The 12,612-nt window shown below is 37.7% G+C and overlaps 1 protein-coding gene across 1 annotated transcript; it reads right to left on the reverse strand.

The window, feature by feature from the left end:
* Positions 1 to 1,614: 1,614 nt before the first annotated feature.
* Positions 1,615 to 12,396, reverse strand: LOC138382403 (zinc finger protein 679-like). Its single transcript, XM_069466920.1, has 3 exons — positions 12,307 to 12,396; positions 2,235 to 2,361; positions 1,615 to 1,724 (listed from the first exon to the last, which is right to left on the reverse strand). Exons 1-3 carry the CDS (start codon positions 12,394 to 12,396, stop codon positions 1,615 to 1,617), a joined length of 327 nt encoding a protein of 108 aa, XP_069323021.1.
* Positions 12,397 to 12,612: the final 216 nt, after the last annotated feature.

Consider the following 12,612-nt stretch of genomic DNA (forward strand, 5'->3'; position numbering starts at 1 on the left):
TGGTACATATGCAAAACAGAATATCACTCAGCTATACAAATATTATTCAATCATGTCTACAACACAGATGGACCTGGAGGACATCAGGCTAATTGAAATAATTCAGGCACACAAAGACAAATACTGCATAATCTTCCCTACATGGGGAATCTACAAAGGTTAAACTCATGGAAGCAGAGATTACAAGGCTAGTTCCCAGGGCCTGAGGTGAGGAAAAATGCAAAGATGTTGTTCAAGGGTACAAACATTAAGTTACCAGATCAATAAGTTTTGTAGAGCTAATATATATCACAGTGTCTATAGCTATTAATAATGTTTTCATCTTAAAATTTACTGACTATAAACCTTAAGTGTTCTCACTACAAAAAAAAGAATAGGTAACTGTGAAGTGATATATATTTTCATTAACTTGGTTGTGTTAATCATTATAAAACATTATAAACATATCAAATCATTACATTGTACATAAAAATTATATAGTTATACTATTTTTTTCTGAAGAAAATTCATGTGACACACACATATATACACACACATATAAACCTGTGAATGACACAGCCCCAATAAGCTTCATACTAAAAAAGAGAAAATTATAGAATTAGAGTTGGTAAAAGTAAAAAGTGGGAGTTTAATGCATGCTCAGCAATGTTCTAAGTGTCTCAAACATACTTAAGAAAAGTAGGGAGTAGACACATTATACTAAAGTTGAGAAATTTGGGCACATAGAGTTAAATTATTGATCCGAGTTCACAATAAAAACGGAATTTTGATGTAAAATAACATTATATTTTCTTGTATTTAGGCAGATACTTAGTGTTCTGACAATGAGTATGAATTTCTGTAGAAACACATTTAATACTTTTACAGCATAATAAATCATAAAGCAGGAAACATATAACATCTGCCTGTGGTGATCCTGGGATTTCTGAACCAAATACCAACATCACCACTACACTCACACATTTTAGACATGATGCAATAAATGCAGAGAAATTAAAAAATGGTTTGCAGACAGGTGTGGTGGCTCATGCCTGTAATCCTAGCACTCTGGGTGGCCAAGGACGGAGGATCGCTTGAGTTCACGACCAGCCTGAGCAAGAACAAGACCCCCATCTCTACTAAAAATAGAAAAATTAGCCAGGGACTGTGGCACATGCCTATAGTCCCAGCTACTCAGGAGGCTGAGGCAGGAGGATCACTTGAGCCCAAGAGTTTGAGGCTGCAGTGAGCTATGACGATGTCATTGTCCTCTACCCAGGTTGACAGAGTGAGACTCTGTCTCAAAAAAAATACTTTACCATAGATTTTCTCAAATATACACACATATTTCCGTGTCCTGTAATGTAATGGAAAGCAGTCAGTACCTGCAGTCCCTTATAAACCATGGGCAGGACTTTTGTTCTCACTCTAACCTTAAAAGAACAACACTGAAAGGAAATAAAGTCCTTAGATAATTTAAGAATAAGGGACAGAGAAGCCCCTATCAAAGATTAAGAGAAAGAAACCCAGGCTTCCCAGAATCCATTTCCACTGAAGCAGAGTTTTCCAAAACACTTTTTAAGATCTGGCTTCTTCCTTGACCTTTGGACCTCTCACCTGTGTCATCTGCTTCATTCACTCCCACCTACCTGAGTGTCTGGCTACTGTCTCATTTGTCTTCACATTCCAGGGCTCTTGCCTTTGCTCCAGGCAGGTGATCAGGTCTGGCTTAGAGGCAGCAAGACCTGTTTTATTTGAAAAAAGTAATATGACTTTTTTCCGGATTCTTCAATTATCAATCTTGTACTGTGCTTAGCAGAGAAATGGGAACAGTATAGAAGAGCCTAAAAAAAAATTAATCCCAAAATACTAATTCCTGACAGACATTTTGGATAATTAGAAAGTATTTAAAATTTGGGGGTCCTTAGCTCCATTTCCCAGTACTCTGGAATCAAATATTGGTGGTGGAAATTGGATTTTAAGCTGTGAGCAACAACATCTTATGTCACTAAATATTTGGAATTATCACTAATAAAGAGTGAAGGATACAGATCAGCTCAAGAAAAGGAAAGATTAATGTCAAGATAAAACAGATTGAAGACTTTCTTTCCTATACCAACAAATCCCAAGTTTTCCTTGGAAACAAAGATCTGAACTTCACTCATGCAAAGCAGAAAATCCCAGAAAAATTCTACAAAGGTAGAATATAAAATCCTTAGTGTGGAATAAAAATTGTGTATTGAAATGATCTTTACCCAGGAAGACCAAATTTCTGTAGTTCTCTAACATCACATCCCTATACACATTCCGCTGAGCATTGTCAAGACATGCCCACTCCTCCAGAGAGAATTCTACGGCCACATCCCTGAATGTCAACAGTCCCTGAAAAAACAAAACAAAACACAACACATATTTACCAAGTGGTCATGTGGAGAATTCTTAATGTCACTCCTGGTGAAATAACAGTGAAGAGAACTGGTTCTGACTCATATGAGTAACTAGAATTATTAAAAAAGATAATTTTTAACACAGAAATATTCTCTAATATGTTATCTAACTCTGCAGAAAGAGGATGACATAAGGTCCAAAAGACTAGTGTAGATATTATAGTTTTTTGGATGATACAGTATAAAATTCAGGTCATCAACACAGGCATTTATATTTTTGAGTACTATATTTACATCACACAGGGTAAGTTGTACATATTTTTCACATGGAAAAGTCATGTTGAGTTAGAAGGTATTAATACTTCTTAAATTTTGCAAAGTCCTCAATAGGTACAACAATGAACCAGAAATTCTGTTAAAATACAGATTTTGATTTGAAAAATCTGGGATGAAGCCTGAGTTTCTGAATTGCTACCAAGCTCACCAGTGACATGAATGCTTCTGGCCAAAAGGGAATGTTTTTCAAACATTCAGTAGCAGCAGAGCCTGGCTTTATCTCAGTTCATCTGACCACGAAACAAAGATGAGAGCCTTTATTTTCCAAAGCAAGTTATACGCAAAGGGAATCTAAAAAGAAAAGGGGAGCTTCAAGATAAAATGTGATGGTTTATGCCCATCAGTTGGTAAATCTTCACAAGGTACTTAATAATTAAGAGAAAAATAATTAAGCTTTACTAGAAAATTGATAAAGAACACATTAACCAAGTGACTACAATTAATATCAACTGTAATACAACAAATTACTATCGGGTGCCAATGCACACAGACATACCATCACTGCTGTGATATTTTGATATTTTTGGCCAAAGGAAAAAAGTAAATTATAATCTGAATCTAATCATGAACATCACTTTTATGCAAAGTTCAAGCTACAGATCTCTCTCATGTTCTGTAATCTCTAATAATATATTTAAATAGTCTTTCTTTAGTATCCTAGAGAGAAAATCTCTTCTAAGTATTCTTTCGCTCAGAACTTTCTGAGTTATTCTGAACAATTAATGTGTATTCTATTAATCTTGTTCTGCACAGAACTGATGGAGCATTTAGATAGAACCTAAACAGTACATGTTCCCCTTCTTCACTGATATCCTAGGGACTGAACTCATCTCCAGTAGTATCTTGGGCATCCAAGATTCTGCTTCCAAGATGTTCAACAGCCACAAAGGGAATATTTTTAATATTGCAGGTTATAAATTTATGGTGACAATTGTTCATGACATATAAGAAGCCTGGATGGAGAGAAGGCTCTGGTATATAGGGGAAAAGAATTTTTCAGAGCTTCTTGACTATCATTAAGAAAAAAAGGGCCATCAAATTGGTTTCACCGATCATCTCCTAAGAGCACATTTAGGAATAACATTATCAGGTGTTGGGCAGATGTGGCTGGGGGAAGGCATGGGTGTATACATACATAATGAGTGCGATACGCACTGTCTAGGGGATGGACACGTTTGAAGCTCTGACGGGGGGAGGGCAATATACGTAACCTAAACTTTTGTACCCCCACAATATGCTGAAATAAGAATAAAAAAAAAAAAGGTAAAAAAAGTAGTTGAAATGAAGCCATTATGTTGGAACAAAAAGGGAGAAAAGTAAAGGTCTGTAAAGTCTAAACACATGACATTCCAAGAGGAAAAGTGAACACAGCCCCCGACCTGGGACACATTCACCTGAGAACCAGCCAGTTCTCTCTTCCTCCTTCTCTGAAATTTCTTCTTAGTTAAGATTATCTGGAAAAATCACACATGTATCTTGAGAGTATGCATCTAAAGTTGTCAGCATAACCCTTTCCCCTGCTACCACCACACCCACAGCAGAAGGACCATGAAGTACAGAAAAAATTCACACTTCCCTGTCCTTCATCACAGGAGAGACTCAGGAACAATGAGCTCCTACATAAAGATCAAAATTTGAGTTTTTTCTTTCCTACCCTCAGTTACCCACCCCTGCCACAGTCACCAGCAATTTTTGCTGCAGCAGTGGAAATATGGACCACACTGACCTGCCCCTACAAAACACAAGCAGAGCAGGCCCTGTGACCTTCCTTTGGAACCAAGTCTGAATTCAAGTCTCATGAATATATCTCAGAGCCCTTGTACTTTATCCAAGCAGCAACTTAGCATCACATGGGGCACTTAATTAAAATCACATCAATGTTGCCATCTAGACCAATAGACAGACTCTGTGGGAGAGGGCACAGGTGATGGCATTTCAAACTGGCCAGGACATTCCAATTGGAAGCCTGGATGGAGACTCTCTTAGAATGTGCCTATAAATCATTTGGTAATCTGGAGCCCACTCTAAGTAATGTGATTATGAGCCATGGAAGGGGCCCATGAATTGGCTCCTTCAAAAGTCCCCTTGAATGCTGATGTTGCTTCTCCTAGACCCACTATCAGTAGTACCCAGCTAGAGACAGCAGGCACAGCACACAGAGAGCACTACACCTAACACACTTATGGCAAAAATACTTTTGGTCCAAAGTGAAGACCACCAGTTGCCATCCTGAAACATGGCAGTCTATTAAAAGTTTACAGAGGCTAGAGAAGGCAGCAGAGTCTGAGTATGTCTGCATCTGGAAAACAACATGTGCCATGCCTTAATGCAATATTTACTGAGCATGTACGATGTGTTCACAAGTATGTTGCAGCAGTGGCCCCCAACCTTATTGGCACCAGGGACCATTTTCAAGGAAGACAATTTTTCCACAGACTGGGGAGGGGGGATGTTTGGGGATGATTCAAACACATTGCATTTTTTGTGAATTTCATTTCCATATTACTACATTGTAATACATAACAAAATAATTCTGCAGCTCACTATAGGTTGGGGATCCCAGTGTTACAGTGCTGGAAACTCAAAGTTTGGGTGTTAATTCTCATAATACCCTGCAAGGTGGGTACTAAATGCCCCATAATTTCCAGGATTTAGATGAAGGGCCCACCCTGTTTCTTTTATCTACCAATGATTTTAAAAGGAAAATGTATAGAATAAAAGCTAAATATAAACAAATGGAAGAGATACAGAAAGGAAAGGTGGACTGTAGTTCAGAGGGATTTTTCATTGTGTTTATATTTACTGTCTTGTAACATGTGGAGCAACTACTAAATGTAAAGGAATACAAAACAATTCCCTGGGTTGTTTCTCTAGAAAAACAGGTTTTAATAAAAATAAAGAAAAAAAGAAATTAAGGCCCCCAAATCATAGTCCTTTGCCCTTATTTATCTGCTTTTGGGTTTGAGAAAATTGTAAGCACCAGCTCTGGAGAGACAGTAGGAGAAGCCATGAAAAACTCTGATCTCCTCTAATAAGCTTTGTGCAGGGAGAATCCAACATTGGACCAGACCTAGACAAGGGTCAGAAGAGGGTGGATCGGGGCAGGTTGGGGCGGGGAGAGGGCCTTGGGCTTCTCACTTCTATTCTGTTAAAGTATATTCAGTTCTGTCTTTCCTACATCTTCCCAAGAGAAACTTGACTCCCAGAGTTTGTATAACTTCAACCTATGCACATCATTTGGGGGGTCTATTTTATAACATAATGACAAGCAATGTCATCAAATCCCTTTGGGTTTTCTAGGACAATTATATTTGAAGCTAATTATTTATTCTGGAAGCCTAAGAGGAAAAGACCCCACAGGAGTGAAGCCTGCACCTATAATCCCAGCACTCTGGGAGGCCGAGGCAGGAGGATCACTAGAGGTCAGGAGTTGGAGACCAGCCTGAGCAAGAGCAAGACCCCATCTCTACTAAAAATAGAAAAAATTAGTCAGGTGTGGTGGGGTGTGCCTGTAGTCCCAGCTACTTAGGAGGCTGAAGCAGGTAGATTGCTCGAGCCCAAGAATTTGAGGTTTCTGTGAGCTAAGCTGATGCCTCTGTACTCGAACCTGGGTGACACAGCGAGACTCTGTCTCAAAAGAGTAAAGCCTGGTGGGCACCTTATATGTTTATGTTATGTCTGGTAATTCTGAACAATGTTTGAGAATTATAATTAAAAACACAAGTATTTCCAATCCCAGGAAAACTCTCCACAGTGGTAGCACAGAAAGAAAACTCTTTTATTACATAATTAAATCAGAATGCGATGTGCACCACAGGCAATCTCCTAAGGGCTTGCAAAAACAGAAAGAAAGGTCACCATCATCAGTCCTCAAGTTGAGATGGAGCAGGGTCCCCTCTTATCAGCCTGCAGAACCCCCCAAGTATGTAAACAGATAAAAAATCTTGAATCCCTTCAAGGGAAATCCTGGGCAGCGAGGTAGCCTTGAAAAGTGAATACGCAACTTGATGAGCAAAAGAGAATAATAACTACAGTCCTCCAAGCAAGCCAGAGTCATGAGATGTTTTAGTTCCCTATGGAAACTAAAAGATAACCTCTTAACATATGTTCTTGAGTTGTTTTTCAGAACTCCCCCGCCCATGGAATATGTAGATAGGAGGGAACTGAAGGATTGAACTCTGACCAGTTTTTTTACCTAAATTTCTCTCTGAAGGGCCTGGAGAGTGTCATACTCACCTTACTATCACTTTCTACTAATCAAGTCATCTCTGAATCCACCAATGACCAAGAAGCCCCTGCTTCAAGATATCCCAAACCAATACATAACCTCCGTGTACTGATTTACAATTTTGCCTGCAACTTCTGCTTTCCTCAAATGTGCCCATATCTTTAAAAACCTTTGCCTGTGAGCCATTGGAGAGCTCCAGTCTTAAGCATTAAGTGTCCATTCTCCTTGCATGGCATCTTGCAATAAAACACTCTTTCTCCCACTGCAACTCTTTGCATCAGCATCTGTCTTGGCTGTGCTGGGGGAGTGGACCCCACTTTGGTTTGGTAACAAACTAGAAGATTTGACAACATTATTTCTCCTGTATAAAATTCATTCTAAATTCATCTGGTGATTGGAGAGATTATCTGCGTTTTGGCTATATTCCGAGGAAAATTAAATTTTCCACATCTTCATGATAGGAGGTAGTTCTGTAACTTGGAGCCATGTGCCCACTGAATGTAAGCTTCCACTCTCCAATGCAAACTGTGGGATAGGGCTCTATCTCCTTCGCTATTTACATTTTAAAGCAATGGGTTAAAGGTTCTAGAGAAAGACATTCCTGAGTCAAAAAGATCAACAAAAGGCCTATTTAGATGTGAAGATGATTTACATATAATTCAAAGAATATTCTACAATATTTTTAAAAATTTTTTTTATATATAAAACCAAGAAAAATTTAGCAAATGTCAGGGGGATAAAGAACACTACTAGAGCTACAAAAATATATCCAGAAGAAAATTTCAAATGAAATATGCAAAACACATAAGAAAAATGTTAAGATTCCAAAAGACGCAAAAATGACCTACAACTGTTTGAATAGAATAGAAAAACATCCTCAGATACCGATTCTAACACAATCAGTAGTTTGACAAAATAGGCATAAAGTTGACAAATAAAAGAAGGCAGCTCATAAGTAAAAGCATACTAAAAATGGAAATGCACACTGAAACTAATCTATCACTTATCAAAAGTCCCACAATTTTCAATGATGTTGTCGAGAAATAGGCACTTGTGAACATTTCTGCTGGGAAGCCAAAATTATATAATCAAAGTACAAAGAAATGCACAATGACATTAACCTTGGACTTTGGAAACCCAATTCCAGAAATGTACTGTGCAATTTGTTGCAGCAACATGAAAAATATTTTCAAGGTTATTCCCTAGAGCTTTATTTGTCATAGCAAAATATGGGAAAGTTACAGTTATGTCCATTAATATGGCACAGGTTTATAGTCCCGTGACATCCTCATATTAAAACACTCTGCAGCCATGAAGGTAAAAGAGACAGGTGCCTGTATGTCTTTATGGCGCAACTGACAGGACATATTGGGGAGTGAAAAAGGCAAGGTGATGGAACACTTGATTCAAGTGCCTGTAATGCATGCATATTTAAAAAAGGAAACTAAAAAGCAAACCCTACGTATACCTACATGATGGGTGCAATGTGCACTGTCTAGGGAATGAACACGCTTGAAGCTCAGACTCGGGGGAATGCAGGGGCATGGGCAATATATATAACCTGAACTTTTGTACCCCCATTATAAGCTGAAATTAAAAAATAAATAAATAAATAAATAAAATAAAAATAAAGTGTACCACAAAAAAAATAAAATAAAAAAATAAAAAGCAAAAACTAAAAGCAAACTCAAATAAATGAAAATAACTATGTATTATCAATATGACTAATATTTTTAGTTTAATGCAAACAACTATGCCTTCTGATTTATCAGCAAAATATGTATTTATTATAACTTTAAGGTTATTGCTTTTATGATACTTGTCTAACATACAGGAATATAAAAATGGTTAATAAAAAGTTCAACTTTGAGATGATGGCTAGGCTTATCCAAAGTCTCATGAGATTTTATAAACATAATTGTTAAGACTGAATAAATATACAAAATCTTATAAATCAAGTTATAATAATTATGTTTCATAATATGTTCACTTAAAAAAGTTTTCTCAAATATTTTTGGTAAGTGTACCTTTAGAATTTTGCTAACCTAAATTAAACAGTGGATATTTGTTGAGTATATAAATCATTTCCAAATAAGATATAATGCTAAGACATTAATTACTAAATATGAGTCTGTATACTTTTGGCTTTTTATTTCAGAGAAAAAAGATATTTAGGTATGTTAGTAAATATGTCCTGTTCAAAGCCTACATGTCTAAAAATTATAAAATGACTATTCATAAATTGTTACTATGTGACCCACAGTTAAGCTTCCCTACTTCTTAGGTTTTCACTATGAATTAAAGTTACTAAGACTTAAAATCTTCACTAACATATGGTAATTAAAACTAGAAAAAGAGAAACAATTCTACATACAGAGTATATCAATTCATGAGTGGATTAATAAAATGTGGTATATGTATACCATGGAGTATTACTCAGCTATAAGAAATAACGGTGATATAGAATCCCTTTTGTTCTCCTGGAGAGAATTGGAACCCATTCTATTAAGTGAAGTATCTCAAGAATGGAAAAATAAGCACCACATGTACTCACCAGCAAACTGGTTTCCCTGATCATCACCTAAATGCACATTTGGGAATAATACCAATTGGGTTTCGGACCGAGGTGGGGGGTGCGGGGGAGGGGATGGGTTTATACCTACATGATGAGTGCGATGCGCACTGTCTGGGGAATGGACACGCTTGAATGTTCTGTCTCAGGGGGATGGGGAGTGGGAGGAGGGAATGGGATTATAACTACATGATGAGTGCAATGCGCACTGGAGAATGGACAGGCTTGAAGCTCTGACGGGGGGGGGGGGGGGGGGGGGATGGGCGGGACATAGGCAATATATATGACCTGAACTTTTGTACCCCCATAATAAGCTGGGAAAAAAAAAAAAAAAACATAGCTGCATTGTCACAAAACTGAAAAAACAAAATTAATGTACTAGATATAAAATGTAATATAATTACAAACATTCTGGTGTCATAATTTTATAGATACCAAGTAGCAATATTTTATCACATGATATATTTATTGATCATAAGATTCTTCTGGCTCACATTTCTCTAAATTTTTTTATTAGAACATAAACATATGTACTGCTAGCAATGTCATTTGCAATCAATATAATTCAAAGTGCTGCTAGTCATTCATGGTACATGCTAGGTCACAATTCCTAATTATTACAAATTTTAAAAATAATCTTTTTGTTTATGTTACTGGGAAAATGAGCTGTGTTTATAAGCCATAAAAACATTATGAGAAATTATTTCAAAATAAAAATTATACATCTGTAAAAAAAAAAGATTTCATTAAAATTAACTTTAATATTAATAATACAATAATACCAGAATAAAATTTGGCTTTTGCATTTTAACAAAATTTTCATCAAATATTAATAGGAGATAATAAAAAAAAACTTTGGTTCACCTTTTTAAGTAAACTGTAAGAAAAAGAAAATGGGCCGATGCCAGGCGCAGTGGCTCACGCCTGTAATCCTAGCACTCTGGGAGGCTGAGGTGGGAGGATCCCTTGAACTCAGGAGTTTAAGACCAGCCTGAACAAGAGTGGGACCCTGTCTCTACTAAAAATAGAAAATTTAGCCGGGCGTGGTGGTATTCGCCTGTAGTCCCAGCTCCTCAGGAGCCTGAGGCAGGAGAACTGCTTGAGCCCAGGAGTTTGCGGTTGCTGTCAGCTAGGCTGACATCATGGCACTCTAGCCCAAGCAACAGAAGGAGACTCTGTCTCACTTTGTTGATTGTGCTTTAACTATGACCCTTTTAAGTCTTGTCCTATTCCTTACTAGAGATTACCCTACGAGCTTCACAGAGACTGAGAAACTCCTTTCACTGGTCAAATAATTCAGTCTATTTGCAACATTTGGCAAACTTTTCAGCATTTCCATTGCACACACCACCATGGATCTTCCATACTGGTGGAATATACAAATGGGGTAACAAAAAAATCAATTGACAAAGTTTACAGAAACTTTTAATCTTCCCTGGCCTAAAGCTCTTCTGTTGGTATGTTTAACTTATGTTCTAGCCCCTTTGGTAAACATCAACTTTCTTCCTTTAAAATAAAATTAGGAAGGCCCATGAGCCTGCATTAAGTAGCATACAAAGCAGATTTCCAAAGGTAACATTCTTCATTACTGCCAAGGCCTCATAAAGCTACTCACTAAAAATTTTACATTAATTAAAGATTCTTTTAACATCAAGCTCCCAGGACATGTCGACATCAAAGTTCATGACCTCCACCCTAGAAAGTATATTTATTGAAAATACCATCAAAAAAACATCTCCTCTAACCTTGTGAAGGGCATTGTGTCAGGTATTGTTGACCGGTCCCTATCCTGCTAAATTGAAAATCAATGTCTCTTATAATAATGTGTACTTCTAAACTGCCTATAAATTGAGCATCCCCATTAACTCTATTCTCAATTTCAATAATTTGATATAACTACTCATGGAACTCAGCAAAACACTTTAATTACACTTACCAGTTTATTAGAATTGGCACACGTAGGAATGGCCAAATAGAAGAGATGTCTAGTGCAAGACAAAGGGGTGGGGCAAGATGGCGCTGGAAACTAATGCTGGTAAATAGCTGTGATTAAAGAAATCTCCCATCCTTTCTGTTCATTAAGAGCAGCTCACTGCAAAGAAACACCCTTTACATTATGACCTAGATGATGCTCCCTGTTTTACCTATCACAAAGTCAGATACAGACCTAAAAAGTCCCATTTTTTGCTTCAGAAACAATTAGATGAACAATTCTGTATTCACTAGTCTAAACAGAATACTTGCTAACCAAATGTGACTTAAGTTACTCTCCTTCTGCCAGGCCCCTGAACCGTAATCCTTCCTCAGCCTTAGCCAGTATATATATAACCCTACTCTCTGCCCCTCCTAAGAATAGTCTGACTTCAGGATAAATCATTCTCTGATTTACCATCTAATTGTGCCACCTGACATCCTGACTCCTCCCGCTAACGTTTTTTTCTAATCTCATTTACTCCTTCCTATAAAAGGCAGCCCCTTTCTGCCTAACCTTTGAGCTGCTTGCAGATCTTACATTTGGTGCTTCCCCCGGCTGCAATACTCCCTCACAATAAAGTCACTTCTCACCTAAATCTGAAATTGTTTTATTTGCCAATGTCTAAAAACAGCCCCAGGACAATAACAGTTGCACCCTCAGAAGGGGCATCACACAGTCTTTTTGTCCCCAAACCAACCAAACCTTCCTGTGGGTCCCAGTCCCCAGCTTTCCTGGGCTCTGTAGCTTCTCTCAGTATAAAGGGCTCCTTCCATGGCTGGGATGAGCAGGCTGGGACACCTGCAGGGGAGGCCCCTCGGCAAAAACTCACTGGGCCGTCAGTGACCTCCTTTCGCAGGCTGAAGATTGGCCTTGGCTTGGAGTCACTGGTCTCATGCCTCTGCTTCTCATTCAGGGTCATTCATTTAATTGTGAATAAAAAATACCCAGTGTTTGAAGAATCTAGCAAAATTACTTAAATTCAGTGTTTAGGTTTATAGAAGGGAAGAAAATTCTGAAGGGAAGATACTCAAACCACAATGCTTTTCTTCTGCTCTCACACCACAACAATCAACACAGAAGATTTATGTGACCAAATGTGTACAAATTTCTACCTACTAACAAACAAGCAATCAAT

This window comes from Eulemur rufifrons, chromosome 4 (assembly GCF_041146395.1).
Source record: "Eulemur rufifrons isolate Redbay chromosome 4, OSU_ERuf_1, whole genome shotgun sequence".
Classification (NCBI taxonomy): domain Eukaryota; kingdom Metazoa; phylum Chordata; class Mammalia; order Primates; family Lemuridae; genus Eulemur; species Eulemur rufifrons.